This window comes from Osmerus eperlanus, chromosome 6 (genome assembly GCF_963692335.1).
Source record: "Osmerus eperlanus chromosome 6, fOsmEpe2.1, whole genome shotgun sequence".
In the NCBI taxonomy this organism is placed as follows: Eukaryota; Metazoa; Chordata; class Actinopteri; order Osmeriformes; family Osmeridae; genus Osmerus; species Osmerus eperlanus.
Genome location: NC_085023.1, coordinates 21,840,627 through 21,862,368, shown reverse-complemented (window position 1 = coordinate 21,862,368; position 21,742 = coordinate 21,840,627). Strand labels below are relative to the sequence as shown.

Genomic DNA, 21,742 nt, shown 5'->3' with positions numbered 1-21,742 from the left:
AGGCAGGCTGGTCCTTGTCTCAGGCAGGCTGGTCCTTGTCTCAGGCAGGCTGGTCCTTGTCTCAGGCAGGCTGGTCCATGTCTCAGGCAGGCTGGTCCATGTCTCAGCCTTCTGTGGGTGTCTGGCTGCTCGGCCCTCACGGGGCTCCAGGGAGAGAGCCTGTGAGTAAAACCCAAACCAGGTTTGTCTGGGTCTGAGGAGCGAGTCATCATGCTATCAGACTTTCGTAACCTACAGAATATCCCCCAGACCCAGTAATGCAGACCACTCAGTTTGTTTTCGTGCGGGTGTATTGTGTACAGTTGAAAGTTACATCAGTGAGAGGAAGTTAGTGTGAGAGCAGTTTACCCACATGAAGGATCCTGACCACATGTTGCCGCCTTGGCAGGATGCTGAACACTCACATACACTCATGCTGAAACACTCACATACATTTGAGTGTTTTTGATATGCGGGTATGCAAAATGCCATGTTGCGTACAGTAGCCTAGTCCTACTAAGAGTGTTCCTAGGCGTTACCCTAGACTCGTTCTGGGGTCTGACTTGGTTCCAAACTGTTGACTTAAGGCGTGAATAATTAATCTCTCTGGTGCTCTGCTGAGTCAAATTTCCACCTCTGCACCACCCTGGTTATTTTCTTCCACCAGCAGGCATGACATTAGCCCTCCCTCTCTCCTTTTGGAACTATCCCCTACTCTCCTGTCCCTTCCTCTCCTCCTCTCCTGTCCCCTCCTCCTCTTTTCCTGTCCCCTCCTCCTCTCCTCTCCCCTCCTCCTTCTCCTCCTCCTCTCGTCCTCTCCTGTCTCCCCCTCTCTCCTCCTCCTCTCCTATCCTGTCCCCTCTTCTCCTCTCCTCCTCCTCCTCTCCTGTTTCCTCTCCTCGTCCTCATCTCCTCCTCCTCCTCCCCTCCTCTCCTCCTCCTCCTCTCCTGTTTCCTCTGCTCCTCTCCTCCTCATCTCCTCTCCTCTGAACTCCCCTCCTCCTCCTCCTCCTCCTCCTCTCCTGTTTCCTCCTCCTCCTCCTCCTCTCCTGTCCCTGGAGGGGCAGCTGTGAGCGGGGAGGACTGGGCTACAGTAGCATGGTTGTCCTTTTATGGACCACAGTTTTGAAAGACAAGACAGCTTTTTTTTAGCTTGTTCAACACAGAAGGAGTAAACATTCAGGACTAGAACTCAGGTGAACAAAAACATAATAAGCGGCTGAGAAGTCATCTAACTGCAGCTGAAAGTAGCAAGTTGTTCTCTTCTCATTTCCTGTGCAGCCTTGCTGCCTCTGTATGCACCAGAGTGTGTTTACAAGCTGATGCAAGCGGAGGTAGCCGGAGGTAATCCAGCTAGGATTTCTGCTCGTTTCTGCCGGCTGGTGAGTGTGTGCGTGTTGACCCTCTGTAGCGGCAGGTGAGTGTGTGGGTGTTGACCCTCCGTAGTGGCAGGTCAGTGTGTGCGTGTTGACCCTCCGTAGCGGCAGGTCAGTGAGTGGGTGTTGGCCCTCTGTAGCGGCAGGTGAGTGTGTGCGTGTTGACCCTCCGTAGCGGCTGGTCGGAGGGTTCCGGACCCGGGACACCTCATGATGTTCATCACCCAGATGTCAAATTAGATCAGCTCGCTCCTCAACCGGAAAAACATGATGTGACCACAGGACTCTCTCACGAGGATGGGATCACGTGGCACTCTGCCTCGCTGCTGTGGAGTGGGTGACTCAGCCAGCATAGCTCCCATGACCAGACCTCTCAGACACACACACACACACACACACACACACACACACACACACACACACGGGGTACAGCCTGTCTGGGTCCATGGTGATCCGGATGGCTTGAGTCTTTTTTCCCGCCCTCCAGCTGTAACAGGAAGTGGAGGCCCAGCCAGCCATAGAGGAATGAGTCACAGAGAACTAGACACACGGTCTCTTTCAACATGTCAGCCTTTGTTTACTTGGGAAGCAGTGTGAATACTGCATGCAGATATCGCATTAAATAATCCACTTGTGTTCTATGGCTCCGTCGCCCTCATAGTACGACACCACGCGTGCATAAGCCTTTGGTAGAGCCAGCTGTGACTACAGAAGGCTCCAGAACAAAGCTGAGATCCCTCTGATGGGTGAGACACAAGGTGTTCATTCTCACTGTTCTGTTTTTAACGCGTGGTGCTAGATATAGAGTGTGAAAAGACGCCATCTGCAACGCGCATGCAAAGCAGCATCTTGACAGCGTCACGTGGTATTAGATGGGTTTATACTGAGCTTTTACTGAAACCAAGAATTGTCTGTGTGTTGCCAGATAGAATGAGTGACCAACTGGTATGATACTGGTATTTATGAGGAAGTCTGGATGAACTTTAGGTTTCCAGAGGCCAGTTGCTCTCTCTAATGGACTTTGAAAAGCTGTCTGTTCCACTCTGAGAGAACCTTAGTTTCACTTTGCATTCAGGACAGGTTTAGTGTGCCTGCAATTGTTGCCAAAGTGTTCTGCAGCCAGGAAATATGGGTGTTCATCGACATGAGTGCCAGTCTAAATCCAGTTGCTTGTGTTGGCGGAGTAGTTTTACAGAACAGATCTTCCCCTCTCCCTGCCACTCCCGTCCACCGTCCATCATCCTCTCTGTTCATGTCTTTACTTTCATCTGACACCAGACTAATCTCTCTCTCTCTCTGTGTTTATGTTCCTGTTCTGCTTTACCCCTTCACTCTGTTTTTCTCATTCATGCTTTTGTCTTTCTCTCCCTCTCCCTGTCTGCTGTGTGGTGCTGTCCAGGCCCCTGGTGTGCAGTGACCCCATGAGGAGGGTGGGGGGGGGGGCCCACTGCTGGCCTGGGGGGTCCTGTGCCCCCTTGAGCCTCCTCCCTCTTGCCCCTGGCTCTGGTGAGTCAGACAGAAACATGGTCTCTCCTGATCGGCAGTTTTTTTCTTTTTTTCTTCACTGCACTCAAAAAGTGACGGTCTGATTTGATTAGCCCTGAAACCTCAAGGTGTGTTAAGGACCTTCCTGTTGTGATCATGTGACACGGTCATATTTTACTACCAGAACAGGCGTAGTCACGGTGACCTGGTTCCTCTGGGGTGAGCTGGGGCTGGTCTGGTTCAGGGGGTGAGGCTGTGAGTCAGAAGGCTGCTTCTGTCGTAACACTAAAGGAAGGAAGTGTCTTGCCTCATGTAACCGTGACAGCAGTGCTGTGTGATTTAGAGGGACTGAGAGCAGAGCAGACTGATGAGCAGACTGATGAGCAGACTGATGAGCAGACTGATGAGCAGGCTGATGAGCAGGCTGATGAGCAGGCTGATGAGCAGACTGATGAGCAGGCTGCTAAGAGGAGAGGACCCGAGGTAAATGGTAAATGGACTCTGCATTTATATAGCGCGTAGCCGGTGGGGCGTGTCCGGTGTGCCTGCTCACATGGAAGTGGCTTGGTGAGGTTTGATTAGACGTAATGGTGACCCAGGGGTGTTGTGTGTGTGTGTGTTCTAACCAGTCGTGTCTGGTAGTAATGTGAATGAGGTGGTTTGTCGTGTGTGTGTGGGCCCCCTGTGGGTGCCTGTGCGTAGAGAGAGCTAGTGTGACAGATAAGAGGATAAGGGAAGGAATAAAAAACGGAACCGGTGCCTAGTAAAGGAAAGTGTATCTCCACACTACATCTGATGTCACTGTGTCACTTTACATTCATTAGACTTGTTTTAACTGTAAAAAAAACATCTTCTGCATGTTTTCTTTGATCTCAAAGGGTTAGGTTGAGAGTTGCAAGAGAACCTAAGCTTGACCCAGTCCTTAATCAGTAATAGGCAACATTTCAGCTGCCGTTGTGTTGAATATGATATCTGACGTGTGTGTGTGTGTGTTCTCTCTCTGTGCAGGTCAGTCTACAGTGCCTGGAGAGCTTCCTGTGTATGTTCCACTGTGTTGGTCACGTCAACCTTCAGAGGAACAAGGAAACCCTGAAGTTCTGGTAGGTCCTCACTGCTCCAGCATAGTCCCTGAGTTACACCCTCCTCACTGCTCCAGTATAGTCCCTGAGTTACACCCTCCTCACTGCTCCAGCATAGTCCCTGAGTTACACCCTCCTCACTGCTCCAGTATAGTCCCTGAGTTACACCCTCCTCACTGCTCCAGTATAGTCCCTGAGTTACACCCTCCTCACTGCTCCAGTATAGTCCCTGAGTTACACCCTCCTCACTGCTCCAGCATAGTCCCTGAGTTACACCCTCCTCACTGCTCCAGCATAGTCCCTGAGTTACACCCTCCTCACTGCTCCAGTATAGTCCCTGAGTTACACCCTCCTCACTGCTCCAGCATAGTCCCTGAGTTACACCCTCCTCACTGCTCCAGTATAGTCCCTGAGTTACACCCTCCTCACTGCTCCAGCATAGTCCCTGAGTTACACCCTCCTCACTGCTCCAGCATAGTCCCTGAGTTACACCCTCCTCACTGCTCCAGCATAGTCCCTGAGTTACACCCTCCTCACTGCTCCAGCATAGTCCCTGAGTTACACCCTCCTCACTGCTGACCCTGGATAGTGCAGTAAGCCACTAGTGGTTTACTGTAAACCCCTGGCTCCTCATAACTGAGTTCTGTCGTGCTGTGAAGTGGGACAGAAGGAAACTTTGTTTCTGAAGGCAGATCTGCTAATAAACTCTACAGTACGTGCAAAAACAAGCTAAATGCTTCAGGATCTAGTGGTGCCCCTTTAATTAGCGGAGATGGAAAGAACATGACATTTCAGACATTCTGAAGAAAGGATGCTGTGTGAAGCGGTGTGGTTTCCTGAAAGCGTTCCTTATCGTTGGGTTTGTAATCGCTGTCTCTTAGTTACAGTCCCTAGTATCAGATTGTGGGAACAATTGCTCTACACAAGAAGAAAGCTTATGATTATATGTGATCTTAGAATATGTGTCATGCTTTATTTTTTATATATATAAATATTTATATACACACGCACACACATACACATATACATATGTGTGTGTGTTCGTGTATATATACACACATTCTTTGCAGATATGTCAGATTCATGCCCTTTTGGGTGTTTGACTTGTAATCTGCTACATCTCCTCCCTAGCCAGTTTGCTCTCTAGCGATCCTGCTGGATAGCACGGTACATTTGGGTTTTGATCATAGAATTTCACAGTGGCTCACATGTCATTCACGAGATTCTACAGTGTAATCTGGAGACTTCCTTTGGACTGTCAGTCTCGTGGTGAAGACCTTGTTGACTGGGATGTGTTTAGCCTCCAGAATCAGGCCCTTATGATGACAAGATGCTGTTTCTTCAGGACCAGGGTGCAACAGTATGCAAGACTACACAAACACACAAGTACAATCACACAACAGTGTGAGATCAGTGCAAACAACCAACACACCAGATGTGGAACCCAGCCAGTGCAGGGACACATGCTTCTCTGCCAGTGCAGGGACACAAGCTTCTCTGCCAGTGCAGGGACACATGCTTCTCTCTGCCAGTGCAGGGACACATGCTTCTCTGCCAGTGCAGGGACACATGCTTCTCTCTGCCAGTGCAGGGACACATGCTTCTCTCTGCCAGTGCAGGGACACATGCTTCTCTCTGCCAGTGCAGGGACACATGCTTCTCTGCCAGTGCAGGGACACATACTTCTCTGCCAGTGCAGGGACACATGCTTCTCTCTACCAGTGCAGGGACACATGCTTCTCTGCCAGTGCAGGGACACATGCTTCTCTGCCAGTGCAGGGACACATGCTTCTCTCTACCAGTGCAGGGACACATGCTTCTCTGCCAGTGCAGGGACACATGCTTCTCTGCCAGTGAAGGGACACATGCTTCTCTGCCAGTGCAGGGACACATGCTTCTCTCAGTCCTTTTGGTTGCACAAGACACACAGAGACACTCAAACCTGTTGTGTGAGGATTCTGCAGAATCATGTTAACTCTAACTGTTGTTCTCTGCCAGCCTAGCTGTGCCCCCGGGCCAGGGCTGAGAGTGATCTGACCAAGACAGGCCAGTATAGGAGGGAGGCAGGCTGCCCAGACCCAGAGGCAGGGAGAGAGAGGTGGGGCTGTGGGGCTGTGGAGCTGGCCTGAGCAATCACAGACAGTCACCCTTATAGTAGAAGCTACCAAAATCCTCTGCAGAGAGGCTGTTCTGGCTTCAGCAGAACATACTATCAGACTGTGAAGGGAACGGAGAGATGAATCAAGTGTTGCAAATACTTTTTAGTTGGAGTTTGTGGCTGTTTGGGAGAGAGAGTTTCCCGTCAGTGACTGCTCTATTTTTCCCTCCTGAAGTACTAGAGTTTTTTTATTAACAAGTTTTTTTTTAAAGCCAACAAACTGGCTATTGTGTCGCTGTAGTATGACTCCACCTACATCTCTGGGTGCTAGCCGGCACCCTGGATGGTGTAGGACAGCAGGCCGGTAGGAGCCACCAGAGGAGGAGCTCCAAACTGCAGGGGGCATGTCAGCGTCCCAGGTCCAGCACCAGCATCATGTGACAGAACCAGCATCATGTGACAGCACATGCTTTCATGTGACGCACTGATCAACTGCAAATCTGGAAAGCTTCCATTTGAAATTCCGATTTAATGGAATTTGTGCCGCGGGACAGAAAATTCAGTCAGTGCTGCGAGGAAGAATGCGAACGCAACCAGGGGATCTGCGTCTTAGCCTGGAACGCAACCAGGGGATCTGCGTCTTAGCCTGGAACGCAACCAGGGGATCTGCGTCTTAGCCTGGAACGCAACCAGGGGATCTGCGTCTTAGCCTGGAACGCAACCAGGGGATCTGCGTCTTAGCCTGGAACGCAACCAGGGGATCTGCGTCTTAGCCTGGAACGCAACCAGGGGATCTGCGTCTTAGCCTGGAACGCAACCAGGGGATCTGCGTCTTAGCCTGGAACGCAACCAGGGGATCTGCGTCTTAGCCTGGAACGCAACCAGGGGATCTGCGTCTTAGCCTGGAACGCAACCAGGGGATCTGCGTCTTAGCCTGGAACGCAACCAGGGGATCTGCGTCTTAGCCTGGAACGCAACCAGGGGATCTGCGTCTTAGCCTGGAACGCAACCAGGGGATCTGCGTCTTAGCCTGGAACGCAACCAGGGGATCTGCGTCTTAGCCTGGAACGCAACCAGGGGATCTGCGTCTTAGCCTGGAACGCAACCAGGGGATCTGCGTCTTAGCCTGGAACGCACGGTTCACAATGAGGGGAAGAAAGGTTTTCCCACATCTAACCTCTGGTGAGATTAAGGGACATTCCTATGCTCTTGTTTGGCTTATTTTGCCTCAGTGAGGCTTGGTGGAAGGTGTGTTTGGTGGAAGCTTGTGTGTGTGTGTGGTGCTTTCATGCCTAGTCGGATGTGTGTGTGGTGCTGTGTGTGTGTGTGTGTGTGTGTGGTACTTTCACGCCTAGTCGGATGTATGTGTGTGTGGTGCTTTCACGCCTAGTCGGATGTGTGTGTGGTGTTGTGTGTGTGTGTGTGTGTGTGGTGCTTTCACGCCTAGTCGGATGTGTGTGTGGTGCTTTCACGCCTAGTCGGATGTGTGTGTGTGGTGCTTTCATGCCTAGTCGGGTGTGTGTGTGTGTGTGTGTGTGTGGGGTGCTTTCATGCCTAGTCGGATGAAGCTTTGTGGACGTGGTCTTGTGAACTGTCCACAAGCCAACCAGATCTCATGTTGTTTCTTCGCTTAAAACGTTTGAGCCCAAATTAGCTCCTGTTCACTTGCTACCTACATATGGCAAACATTTTGACAACAAGTTTCACGTAGCTTTAAACCTTTTCAGTTCTACTCTAATACTTTCAGTTTGAATAGTTTAGTTATCTATAAACAATCGCTAACCAATGACAAGCCTCCAGTGAAACCATAGACTTATGATTTCAGGCTCATGTTTCCATTTGTTAGTCAATGTTTGTAAAACACCATCAGATAAGCATTAGATCACTTCCTTCTGGCTGTATCACATGTCTTTATTCATTTAATAGTGTATCCACTAACCCTAACGTACAGTATTGTAGCATCAGTCAGGATCGTTGGTGAGTCAACAGAGTAATTGATTGGCTCCTCTGGAGATACTGGAGGTCTATAGACTTGATCAAATTTCCCACTGTTAGTATCAAATAAAACTTGATCCTTAGCATCATGTGTTGTTTATCTCTCTCACCCCATCCCTCTATTTCATACTTTCTCTATCTCTCTCTCCCTCTCCTTCCCCCTCTCTCTCTGCATCATCTCTCTGTCTCTCCCCCCCTCTCTCCATCTCTCTCTCCATCTCTCTCTGTCTCTCCCCCCCTCTCTCCATCTCTCTCTCCATCTCTCTGTCTCTCCCTCTCTCTGCATTATCTCTCTGTCTCTCGCCCCCTCTCTCCATCTCTCTCTCCATCTCTCTCTGTCTCTCGCCCCCTCTCTCGCCCCCTCTCTCAGCTCGGACATGAGCGGGGCCAGTAACACGCTGGCGAGGGAGTTCCTGACAGATGTTCACCAGCTGTGCAGCGCGGTGGCTCAGCGGGCGGAGTCTCAGCGGGCGGAGTCACAGCGGGCGGAGTCACGTGAGGAGGACGAGGAGGAGAGCCACATGGCGGCGCTGGGAGAGTACCTGGTCAGGGGGCGTGGCTTCCTGCTGCTCAGCACACTGGACTCCATCATAGACCAGGTGAGACAGCCAACACAACACACCTGGCTAGACCAGGTGAGACAGCCAACACAACACACCTGGCTAGACCAGGTGAGACAGCCAACACGACACACCTGGATGCAGGAGCTCTGATGTGCTGGTGGTCCCCTGAGTGAATGAGAAGGTCTATCCTTGGTAATGCTGCTGTCTTCTCTGCCTCTCTGTAATGATCTGGTCTTTTTTTAATCTAATGTTGTGTTCACACCGAACGCAAAGCAAATTATTTGCGCGGCGAGATTACATGTTAAGTCAATGCGAATGCGCGCGAATAAACACTGCATCATTCGCGTGGATAATTCGCTTGGCTTTACGTGAACACAGCATAGGGCTCAAGATCCCCCTGTTCTGTTTCTGTTCTGTTTTGACATTTTATTTCTGCTATGAATCAGTTAGAGTTGTAAGTAAGTGGTTGAGGTTTTTGCCATGTTTTGAGTGTTCTGCCTGTTTAGAGAGCATGCTGTCTGTTTAGAGAGCATGCTGTGTGTTGGTCTAGTACACAGGCTCACTCTGTTCTTCTGATAATTGTGAGGAGGCCTGTGACTGACCCTGCGGGGACACGGTGACACGGGGAGATCTCATCCGCACACTCATGTCCTAACAACGCCTTCCAAACACTGAGAATGCACACACACACACTCTGTGCCTGTCTCCTCTGCACACACACACACACACACGCTGCAGATAGGGGGATTATGCGTGATTATGCGTGCGCAACTATGGCCCAGTAGATTTATGTGTTGCTGTGTAGTTGTGTCTGCACATGTGATTGATTCAATCAAGGGCATTGGTTAAGTAAAATGGGTGTCTTGGCATGGAGTCAGCCCTAGCCTGCCTCTGGCATGGAGTCAGCCCTAGCCTGCCTCTGGCATGGAGTCAGCCCTAGCCTGCCTCTGGCATGGAGTCAGCCCTAGCCTGCCTCTGGCATGGAGTCAGCCCTAGCCTGCCTCTGGCATGGAGTCAGCCCTTGCCTGCCTCTGGCATGGAGTCAGCCCTAGCCTGCCTCTGGCATGGAGTCAGCCCTAGCCTGCCTCTGGCATGGAGTCAGCCCTAGCCTGCCTCTGGAACTACTTCCAGCATCGATCCCAGAGCATTGATATCTCTCTAGCACAGCCTTCATGGGAGGAATGTTAATGCGCCCATACCACCATTAGCAGTGTCTAACCATGGAAGCTTCCAGAAAGGGAAGAGCAGTCTAACCAGGGCCTATGCTCGGTCTGGGGTGGGAAAAGACCCTCAAGGACTTGAGGCAGGTCTGAGGAAGACATGCAGGATGCAGCAGGTACGAAGGATAGAGAGCAGGTCTGACTCACGGAGAGGAACTAGGAACTACTGTTCATGTAATGACTCGACTCGTGTTATGACTCAGAATGTGAGTCGTATGTGAGTCGGTACATAAATAAAACGCCACATTGAAGCAGTGGCTCTCTGCTTAGTCAGGAATTCAGAATGGAGCATGAAGCTCAATTCACAGGAAAGATCAACTGTGAAATCAGATGATCATGTATCAAAGGATGAGAAACCTCACCCTGCATCGAGCATTTTAGCCACTAACAGCTAAATCATGTTAATCAAAATGTGGCATGTCGTGGATAGTTTGTCCACATGCACTAACTCAGCCTTAGAGAGTGTTATGTTTCCCCGCTCTCTCCCTGGGCCCTACACCGGCTGGGTCTGCCCCCGTCAGGCCCTCACGAGAGGCCCTCACGAGAGGCCCTCACGAGAGGCCCTCACGAGAGGCCCTCACGAGAGGCCCTCACGAGAGGCCCTCACGAGAGGCCCTCACGAGAGGCCCTACACCGGCTGGGTCTGCCCCCGTCAGGCCCTCACGAGAGGCCCTCACGAGAGGCCCTCACGAGAGGCCCTACACCGGCTGGGTCTGCCCCCGTCAGGCCCTCACGAGAGGCCCTCACGAGAGGCCCCACACCGGCTGGGTCTGCCCCCGTCAGGCCCTCACGAGAGGCCCCACACCGGCTGGGTCTGCCCCCGTCAGGCCCTCACGAGAGGCCCTCACGAGAGGCTAATATGTTTATCTGTGGAGCTGGAGTGTCGCCTGCAACAGCTGTTAGTCTCATTAAAGCTGTGGTTTGGGACAGACCATAATATCCTCAGGTACACACAGTGCCATCATATGCTGTGCCGGTCATTACTTCACACATCACAGTTGCTCCCTCCAAAACATCCCTGCTCCCATCTGAACATGGCCGTGTAACCATGGAAATCTGATATAGATGTTTCAGTACACACACCAGGCTGTATGTGGACAGGAGGATTCCTGAGTTCCTCAGCTGAAAGACTATGGGACTGCTCTGATTCTCTGGAATGGGGTATTAAATTGTCACATTACTTTGGTTATGGTGTCTACGGTAAATGCTATTCTGATCTATTTTAGAGTGAGGTCAGCTTAACCTAAAGTGGTTTAGGGCAACTCCTCCCTGTCCTGTCTAGAGGGTAGAGTGCTGACTCATCAGTGATCCTCTAGCTGGTCGCAGTCAGCAGTGAGACAGTCTTATTACAGCCCTCAACACTGGTGCTAATCTAGCCCACCTCCTCTTCATCCACTAAGTGTTGCTGTCTAGGGATTCTCGTGAAGTCACACTGGGTGTGATGAGGGCGTATCTGTCTCCTCTCCATCTGAGCTTCTCTGTGTTTCCCAGCGTCACAGATCCCTGACAGCCCCTCACATCTCCTGTGTTGTTGATGCCAGGACACGGCTCCCTCTTATTTGTTTTTAATTCACACATGCAGGAGTGCAGAATGCAGGAGTGCATTCTCTCTCCTGCGTGAGGAATTCCCCTGTACGACAGCAGGGTGAAAGCTGAGCCGGTATTTAGGGAAAGGCTGTCAAGCAGATGCCACATAGCCAGCCCTGGAGGCTGACATTAGCTGAAATGGGTAATTAAGGAGACAGAAGAGTTCCTGGTTGCTGCAAACTTCCCAAGGTAGCTGTGTTGAGGGGTCAGATTTTACAAAGACTAACAGACTTACCCCCTTTAACACGGTTTTGCGGCGACATTCTGGTCTGGGACTTTTCTGAAGACGTTGATGTTGCTCGTTTGCACTCTGGCAGTTTATCCATCCAGATTCCCCTGCAGGTTGGTCAGCCTGGGCTCTGGTGAGCGTTCAGAGCCGTCTGGGCCGGCGGTCTTCTCTTCCTCCCAGGGGTTCTGGTGAGATGTAGAGTGTGAGCGCTGTCTCTGGGGGAGGAACTGTGTCTTCAAAACGAGTCGGAGCGTCACTGTGTGACTTCAGACCGATAGAGACAGAGTGTGTGTGTGTGTGTGTGTGTGTGTGGGGGGGGGGGGGTCACGTTCTGTGAGGGAGAGGAGGTAACTGTGAGGGAGAGGAGGTAACTGTGAGGGAGAGGAGGTAACTGTGAGGGAGAGGAGGTAACTGTGAGGGAGAGGAGGTAACTGTGAGGGAGAGGAGGTAACTGTGAGGGAGAGGAGGTAACTGTGAGGGAGAGGAGGTAACTGTGAGGGAGAGGAGGTAACTGTGAGGGAGAGGAGGTAACTGTGAGGGAGAGGAGGTAACTGTGAGGGAGAGGAGGTAACTCTCTGTGCCTGGTCCTCTCAGGAGCTGACCTGTCGAGAGGAGCTGCTGACTCTGCTGCTGTCTCTGCTGCCACTGGTCTGGAAGATCCCAGTACAGGAGGAGAAGGCTTCAGGTCTGTACACACACTCACACACACACACTTTGCTCCACAGCTAACATCTGCTTCAACACAGGACTATAGCCTCAATAGCAGCTTCTGAATTAGCTCGATATTACTCTCACAACATGGTGTGCACTGTAGCCCGACAAGTACAGTTTATGGTTTCTTGTGGAGTTAGACATGATGTAATAAAGTAGACAGGAAAATGCATTACTTTCAGGCATTGTTTTATGGATTTGGCACAAAAAATTATTTAGCGCTTATATGAAAGCATATAAGCGCTAAACAGACACACTGAAAGGGCTCATCTTCCTCGAGGATGTTCTAGTGTTTCACTTGCTGTGAAACCTCACCTAGTCTAGTACACTACACAATGTGCCAACGTTTTAAAAGATTGTTTTATGAATTGTTCACCGGTCTATTACCATCATTGATGTTTCTTAGTTTAGTTCAGGGATAAACTGCTCTTAAAAACCCTGTTGTACAAGAGAGCAGAGACTTCTGGTGGCCCAGGGACAACACAGGTATTTTGTGTGGACTTGCTAATCTCTTCCAACATGGGCTTCCAACATTTTTCCTCTATTAGCTTCAATATGATCTCCAAATCGGTTTAAACCGGTTTGGATTAGAACAACCAGTGTGTATGAAGTTTGAGGCTCATTAGAAAACCTTTCGATTTGATCTGAAAACATGAAGTTATAATGACGGGAAAGTTATTTTACTATTAAGTTGGGCATTCTTGATTCCCCACCTTAGTTCAGCCTTAGCTTATAAAACAGGTTTCCCCTTGAGTAGATGCCGCCTATGTCAGGGAAGAGCTAGGGTCACGGAAGGTATTTTCCCTCGGGTGGCATCAAAGACCCATTAAATGTATAGATTAGTCGTAGTGTCCAACTCTCTGTCCCCTTAACGAGCTCATTATCCTGGAGCTGCCTGGAGGCTTGGATCACTGAGAATGATGAACCTGCTGGATCCATCTGACAGAGGCGTTCCCGTTTCCTGTGTTGACAGATTTCGCCCTGCCGTCCCTGCTGGAGGTGTTCCTGACCCGGGAGGTGAGGAGCGCCCCTCCCAGGGCAGGGCAGGACAAGACCGGCCCCGACGCCCCGGGATCCTGGAAGAGATCTCACACCGGCGGCACCTGGAAGCTGCGGCGTTCTCGCAGAACCTCCCAACGCCACTCGGTGAAGGAGGCGCGGCGGTCCCAGCTGACCTCCTCAGACTCGGAGGCGGGGCCTGAGGACGAGGCGAGCACGGGCCGGGGGGGCGGGGCGCGGGTGAGGAGAGCTCACGGCGCCACACTCCGTGTGAGTTGTCAGCACCACCGGTCACAAGCACCCCCACCCCCCACCCCCGAGGCCATGAGTGCCCCCTACCCTCACCCCAGCGCCCCCTACCCCCACCCCAGCGCCCCGGGCCCCCACCCCAGGGCCCCGGGCCCCCAGACCCTGGATACGGAGACCCTAACAGACCCTGCCGCCATGTCGATCTTCAACCGCATGGAGAACTCCCCCTTCGACCTCTGCCACGTGCTGCTGTCCCTGCTGGAGAAGGTGTGCAAGTTCGACATGAGCATCAACCACAACCCTGGGCTGGCCGTGAGCGTGGTGCCCACCCTCACCGAGATCCTCACCGAGTTCGGGGACTGCTGCGGCCCCGGGGGGGGCGGGGGGGAGGACTTGGCCGGGGGCTGGACGGAGGAGCCGGTGGCCCTGGTCCAGAGGATGCTCCTCCGCACCATCCTCCACCTCATGTCGGTGGACGTGGGTCCCAGCGAGGCCCTGCCGGAGAGCCTCAGACGCAGCCTGACCGAGCTGCTCCGCGCCACGCTGAAGATCCGCAGCTGCCTGGACAGACAGGCCGACCCCTTCGCCCCGCGGCCCAAGAAGACCCTGGCGGAGGTCCAGGACGACTTCTCCTTCTCCCGCTACCGGCACCGGGCCCTGCTGCTGCCCGAGCTGCTGGAAGGGGTTCTGCAGCTGCTGCTCGGCTGCCTCCAGGCCTCCGCCCCCAACCCCTTCTTCTTCAGCCAGGCGCTGGAGCTTCTCCACGAGTTCGTGCAGCACCGCGGCCTGGAGCTGTTCGAGGCGGCGGCGCTGCGTCTGGAGGGGCTGGGAAGGGCCCGGGACGCGGAGGTGGGGGGCGAGGACGCGGAGGTGGGGGGCGAGGCCGCGGAGAGGCTGAAGGGCCTCATCGCCGGGGTCCTGAAGATCGTCGGCGCCGTCAAGAAGGCCAAGTCGGAGCAGCTGCATCAGTCAGTGTGCGCGCGGCGACGCCACCGGCGCTGTGAGTACTCCCACTTCCTGCATCACCACCGGGACCTCTCCGGTCTGCCCGTCTCCGCCTTCAAGCAGGCCGCCCGCCGCAACCCGTTCGAGGAGGAGGGCGAGGGCCGGGAGGGCGAGGCGGTCCGCTACCCGGAGCGTTGCTGCTGCGTGGCGGCCTGCGCACACCAGTGTCTGCGTCTGCTGCAGCGACTGTCCCCCAGCGGGCCGGCCGTGCTCCAGGTCCTGGCCGGGGTCCAGGCCACGGGCATCTGCTGCTGCATGGACCCGCGCTCCGTGGTGGGGCCCCTGCTCCATGCCTTCCAGGCCCCGGGGCTACGCAGCTACCAGGCCCACGTTCTAAGCGTGCTGAGCCGGCTGATCCTGGAGCAGCTGGGAGGAGGCCAGCCCTCGGAGAAGGCCAGGCTAGCCTCCTGTAACATCTGCACTCTGGACAGCAGCCAGCTGCCGGGCCTGGAGGAGACTCTGCAGCAGGGGGAGTCCTCTCTGGCCTCCCCCTGCCTGTCCTACCGCTCCCAGGGCATCCTGCCCAGCGGAGGGGGGGCAGAGGACATCCTGTGGAGGTGGGACGCCCTGGAGGCCTACCAGGAGCTGGTGTTTGGAGAGGACCGGCAGCTGAGCCAGCAGATCGCCGGGCACGTGTGCCAGCTGACTCTGCGGGGGAACGCTGTGGTGCAGTGGCAGCTCTACACGCACATCTTCAGCCCGGTGCTGCAGAGAGGGGTGGAGCTAGCGCACCACGCCCAGCAGCTGGGGGTGTCCACGGTGTGCAGCCAGGTGTGCAGCTATCACACCCACTGCCTGCCTGTGGACGTGCTGCTGGTCTACCTGCAGGCTCTGCCAACCCTGATCAAGTCAAGGTGATCATCCACTTTGTCCTCCTGTCACATTTCCTCTCTCCTGTCTCCTCTCCTGTATCCTCTCCTGTCTCCCGTATCCTCTCCTGTCTTCTCTGCGGTCTCCTCTCCTGTCTCCTGTATCCTCTCCTGTCTCCTCTCCTGTATCCTCTCCTGTCTCCTCTCCTGTCTCCTGTCTCCTCTCCTGTCTCCTCTCCTCTCTCTGATCTGTGCTCTTTATGCCTCTGTAGAAACCAATCCTCCCCATATCAACTCGAGGTCTGGCTTGGTAATCCATTCTGACTTTAATTTGTCATCAGATCTGTATCGCCGAGTCATTGCTAATTTAAACTGGTAAATTATGAATCCCTTCCTTGCTGTACAGGCTAGACGGCAGGGTGACTGAGCTGCAGTGTGGTGCCAGACGGCAGGGTACTGACTGAGCTGCAGTTTGGTGCCAGACGGCAGGGTGACTGAGCTGCAGTGTGGTGCCAGACGGCAGGGTACTGACTGAGCTGCAGTCTGGTGCCAGACGGCAGGGTACTGACTGAGCTGCAGTTTGGTGCCAGACGGCAGGGTACTGACTGAGCTGCAGTGTGGTGCCAGACGGCAGGGTACTGACTGAGCTGCAGTTTGGTGCCAGACGGCAGGGTACTGACTGAGCTGCAGTCTGGTGCCAGACGGCAGGGTACTGACTGAGCTGCAGTTTGCTGTACAGGCTAGACGGCAGGGTACTGACTGAGCTGCAGTTTGGTGCCAGACGGCAGGGTACTGACTGAGCTGCAGTTTGGTGCCAGACGGCAGGGTACTGACTGAGCTGCAGTCTGGTGCCAGACGGCAGGGTACTGACTGAGCTGCAGTTTGGTGCCAGACGGCAGGGTACTGACTGAGCTGCAGTTTGGTGCCAGACGGCAGGGTACTGACTGAGCTGCAGTCTGGTGCCAGACGGCAGGGTACTGACTGAGCTGCAGTGTGGTGCCAGACGGCAGGGTACTGACTGAGCTGCAGTTTGGTGCCAGACGGCAGGGTACTGACTGAGCTGCAGTTTGGTGCCAGACGGCAGGGTACTGACTGAGCTGCAGTTTGGTGCCAGACGGCAGGGTACTGACTGAGCTGCAGTTTGGTGCCAGACGGCAGGGTACTGACTGAGCTGCAGTTTGGTGCCAGACGGCAGGGTACTGACTGAGCTGCAGTTTGGTGCCAGACGGCAGGGTACTGACTGAGCTGCAGTTTGCTGTACAGGCTAGACGGCAGGGTGACTGAGCTGCAGTGTGGTGCCAGACGGCAGGGTACTGACTGAGCTGCAGTTTGCTGTACAGGCTAGACGGCAGGGTACTGACTGAGCTGCAGTTTGGTGCCAGCCGGCAGGGTACTGACTGAGCTGCAGTGTGGTGCCAGACGGCAGGGTACTGACTGAGCTGCAGTGTGGTGCCAGACGGCAGGGTACTGACTGAGCTGCAGTTTGGTGCCAGACGGCAGGGTACTGACTGAGCTGCAGTTTGGTGCCAGACGGCAGGGTACTGACTGAGCTGCAGTTTGGTGCCAGACGGCAGGGTACTGACTGAGCTGCAGTTTGGTGCCAGACGGCAGGGTACTGACTGAGCTGCAGTTTGGTGCCAGACAGGTAGACAGCTTAGCATGAATTTAACAGGAGCCGTCAGTGAATAGATTCAGTGAATGTTTGACCTGTTTTAGAGTCAACTATTCAGTTAATTGTCTTTAATTGTGAGTCGTTTAAGATAGGGATGGGGATCGATACCCGGTTCTGTAAGGACCCGGTTCCAAATTTCTCAAAACCCGAAGACTGGCACTGCAGATCCATGCTGCAATATTGTTCTGCATTCTTGTCTGCATGTCATTTGCATCTCATCTCCAGCTTGGTTAAACCACGACTCTAATGAGGTTCTCTCTGTTGTAAGGGCTTGTCTGCATGTTAGACTAACGTGCTGATTGGCAGATTCATTCATTTGTGCATCATCTTTTTGCTCCTGTGTTTGTTTGAGCTTGGAGTTGTTTGTGTGTCTGATTAAACTGAATCATGTTCATTTGTTATTGTCAGGCTGATAATGGCTTTGTGATTGTGAGAGGGCAGCGTTCCCCTTGTACCAGATATCCCTCTAACCTTGGTTACATCATATCTCTTTGAGGCCATGTTCCCCCTACGCTCTCACGAGGGGCTGTTTCATTATTCATCAGTGCATTATAAATACTGTGTGTATAATGTTGCTAAAGCAATTAGGAGGCTGAAATGGCTGTTTTGTTTTTCTGTCGCTGAGCAAAATGATGCCTTGTTCAGCCCACTCCCTCCTTCAGCCCGATCCTCCTCTTCCTCCTTCTCTCTCCTCTTCCTCCCCTTTCTGTTTCTGACAGTTAGGAGACACAATGTTGTCGGCCTTGTGTAGCTCCACTATAAAGCGTATGTCTTCTGATGTAGTCTGTCTCTGTTACTCTCGTCATCTTTACACCGAGTCATTCCTGTCCTCGCAGGGTGATCAGAGACCTGTTCCTGAGCTGTAACGGTCTGAACCAGATCACAGAGCTCATCTACCTGGACCAGACTCGCTCCTGGGCACTGAAGGTGTTTGAGACCCTGATCCTGGGCGTGGGCCCCCAGCAGTCGGACCGAGCCCTCCAGGAGCTGGAGAAGGCTGAGGCCCAGGAGAGGGAGGCCGTACTGGGGCTGGCGGAGGACCTGGGCTCCCGGGGGGCCGGAGAGGGCACCCAGAGCCTGAGCAAGTTCTACGAGGGCCTGAAGGAGGCTTGCCCTCGCCGGAGGAGCGGGGCAGGGGCGGGGCGTAGCCGGGGCGAGGCCCACCTCAACACCATCAACCTGTTCCTCTGCGTGGCCTTCCTGTGCGTCAGCAAGGAGGCCGACTCGGACCGTGACTCGGCCAACGACTCCGAGGATACGTCCGGGTACGACAGCACTGCCAGCGAGCCTCTGGGGGGGCGCATGCCCTGCCTGGCCCCCGACAGCGTGGCGCTGCCCTCCAAGGAGCAGGTGCGGCGTGCTGCAGACGTGTGGACGCTGTGCCGTGGGGTCTACCTGGCCAGCCCCGTGTTCCAGAGGCAGTTCTTCAGGCTGGGCGGGCTGGAGGTGTGCTCCCGCCTCACCTCCATGGTCATCCAGAAGCTCACCTCCAAGAGCAGGGACGGCAAGCCCAGGAAGAGGAGGGAGGGGAAGGGCAAGGTGAGCCCGTCTCACCTGGACTCGTCTGCCCCCATCTCGGCAGAGCCGGGCTCTGCAGGGCAGCAGGAGGACTGTACCCTGGAGCAGGCTGAGGGTCTGGGCCCAGGCCCGGCCGAGGCCAGGGGAAGGGACCCCTCCAGGAGGCTGGAGGAGGAATGGCCCCTGCAGAGTATCCGTCTCCTGGAGGCCCTGCTGGGCATCTGTCTGCACAGCTCCAGCTCCACCCTCCTGAGGACCGAGCCTGAGCTCTCCTTCCAGGTGCCTGCCTCACACAGTCACCGCCCTGCCTCACACAGTCACTGCCCTGCCTCACTCACCGCCCTGCCTCACACAGTCACTGCCCTGCCTCACTCACTGCCCTGCCTCACACAGTCACTGCCTGCCTCACACAGTCACCGCCCTGCCTCACACAGTCACCGCCCTGCCTCACACAGTCACTGCCCTGCCTCACTCACCGCCCTGCCTCACACAGTCACTGCCCTGCCTCACTCACTGCCCTGCCTCACACAGTCACTGCCTGCCTCACACAGTCACTGCCCTGCCTCACACAGTCACTGCCCTGCCTCACTCACTGCCCTGCCTCACACAGTCACCGCCCTGCCTCACACAGTCACCGCCCTGCCTCACACAGTCACCGCCCTGCCTCACACAGTCACTGCCCTGCCTCACACAGTCACTGCCCTGCCTCACACAGTCACCGCCCTGCCTCACACAGTCACCGCCCTGCCTCACACAGTCACCGCCCTGCCTCACTCACTGCCCTGCCTCACACAGTCACTGCCTGCCTCACACAGTCACTGCCTGCCTCACACAGTCACCGGCCTGCCTCACACAGTCACCGCCCTGCCTCACACAGTCACCGCCCTGCCTCACACAGTCACCGCCCTGCCTCACTCACTGCCCTGCCTCACACAGTCACTGCCTGCCTCACACAGTCACTGCCTGCCTCACACAGTCACCGCCCTGCCTCACACAGTCACCGCCCTGCCTCACACAGTCACCGCCCTGCCTCACACAGTCACTGCCTGCCTCACACAGTCACTGCCCTGTCTCACTCACCGCCCTGTCTCACTCACCACCCTGCCTCCATCCTGCCTGCCTCACACAGTCACTGCCTGCCTCACACGGTCACTGCCCTGTCTCACTCACTGCCCTGTCTCACTCACCACCCTGCCTCACTCACTACCCTGCCTCCATCCTGCCTGCCTCACACAGTCACCGCCCTGTCTCACACAGTCACTGCCTGCCTCACACGGTCACTGCCCTGTCTCACTCACTGCCCTGTCTCACTCACCACCCTGCCTCACTCACTACCCTGCCTCCATCCTGCCTGCCTCACACAGTCACTGCCCTGTCTCACACAGTCACAGCCCTGCCTCACTCACTGCCCTGCCTCACTCACTGCCCTGCCTCACACAGTCACTGCCTGCCTCACACAGTCACCGCCCTGCCTCACACAGTCACTGCCCTGCCTCACACAGTCACAGCTAGCTATCTCCCAGAATCTAACGAGCGACTGAACTGAAATTACAGTAGGTAAAACGCGCGCAGGTTTGTGACGTTAGTGACTATGGCTAGCTAGTTAGCTACCGTTAGCTTCACTTATCCGTGCAATGGAATCTTCAAGCAACGCTTGTGTCTAGGGAACAAGACAAACATTTTGACGCCGATAAATGTGTGTGTATGTCTATGGAGTGCAAAAACTGAGGGACTAGTTTGGGTGGGAAAATAATAAATAAATATGAGAGAGAATATAGTTTGTGCCTGGCCAAAGGCAAGCACACCCAATAACAGAAGTAACCCTGCCTGTACCGTTCACATGGCTTTACTGGACTTTAGGGGTGGTGGAAAAAATCGATTCAAATTTCAATCACGATTCAGTCTTCTAGCGATTCACAAATGTAAAAAAAAACAAAAAAATTAATATCATTTTTTACATTTTTTTTGGGGGGGGGGGGTGAAAGTAACAAAAAATCGTGAATACATTTTTTGTGGATTTGTGACCCCAAGAATCGATTCGAATCGTGAGGTACAAAAAGATTCCCACCCATACTGAACTTGCATCAGCCTTCATCAGCTTCACAACAATCCACAGTCCCATTGAAATAAGTCATAAACCATAAAAAATACACCTTCTAGAAATGACACTTTCTAACAATTTGACCTTTGTTTTTTTGGGCCCCTCCCTCCTCCCCTCGCAGCTCCAGTCAGTGGAGAAAACGCTGTGCGAGGTGAGAGATCAGCTGTCCCGCTCTGGGGTCGTGACCTCCGACCTGGCTGTGCCCCTGTTCGACTCCCTGCTGAGGGTAGCGCTGGCGGAGGTGTCGTCCTGCCCCGACCCCCCCGAGGAGAAGCCAGATAGGGTGAGTTCACCTGGTCTCTCACCTGGCATTCAGGTGAGTTTTCAGGTGCAGCACGACACTCCTAGCCTGGCTCTGCCCTCCTACGTACTTCCGCTCAATTTTGATTTTGCTTCTGTACTAGGTCTGGGATTTCGGTGTATTAGTCGGTTTTCAGAAACACATTTTTTGTAGGTCCAATCAGCGAACAGAGGGAGTGGCTGAGAACGATGACGTTGATGTCGTTCGCTAGTTTGAGTTGTAGTTCAGTAATGGCGGCGGAGTCGCTGCCGAATATCCAAAAGTTAAAGCCGGAGCAAGAACAATCTCTGCTGAGTTTTGTTGGTGGTCATGATGTTGTAGCCCTCCTCCCCACGGGGTTCGGGAACAGTTTGATTTTCCAGCTACGGCAGCTAGCTCTGTTACAGTAGTGGTGAATGAGTTGGCTAAGGCGAACGCTAGCGATTGGTTATGGCAGATCAGAGTGGCTCTGGGCAGATCCAATAGTTTTAAACTTCAACAGAGTACCCGCCTTCAAGGAAGTTAACGCTTGTCAATGGAGAAATCCCAGACCCTCTGTACAAATGAAATGTAAGAGGGTCTGGTTAGGACCAGGCTACAACACTCCTGCCCTCCGTCAGAGTTTTAGCACTACAGTAGGGGTCAAAGGTCACCTGCATTGTTTACCCAGGTAATGGAAATCCATTGGTCAAATAGGTTTTACTGAAGCTTATTGTCATCGATGCTCTGTGTTGCCTGGTCCGGTGTGTTTTCCTCTGGTCTTAACATGCCAGTCAGATTAAGCCTT

The 21,742-nt window shown here is 53.9% G+C and overlaps 1 protein-coding gene across 1 annotated transcript in view; it reads left to right on the top strand.

The window, feature by feature from the left end:
- lyst (lysosomal trafficking regulator) overlaps positions 1–21,742 on the top strand; it is a 60,224-nt gene that overhangs the window by 4,635 nt on the left and 33,847 nt on the right. The window contains exons 3-8 of the mRNA XM_062464553.1: positions 3,849–3,940; positions 8,383–8,611; positions 12,206–12,296; positions 13,296–15,429; positions 17,893–18,853; positions 20,797–20,958. Of these exons, the coding sequence (XP_062320537.1) occupies positions 3,849–3,940; positions 8,383–8,611; positions 12,206–12,296; positions 13,296–15,429; positions 17,893–18,853; positions 20,797–20,958 (3,669 nt within the window). The remainder of the gene's footprint in view (positions 1–3,848; positions 3,941–8,382; positions 8,612–12,205; positions 12,297–13,295; positions 15,430–17,892; positions 18,854–20,796; positions 20,959–21,742) is intronic.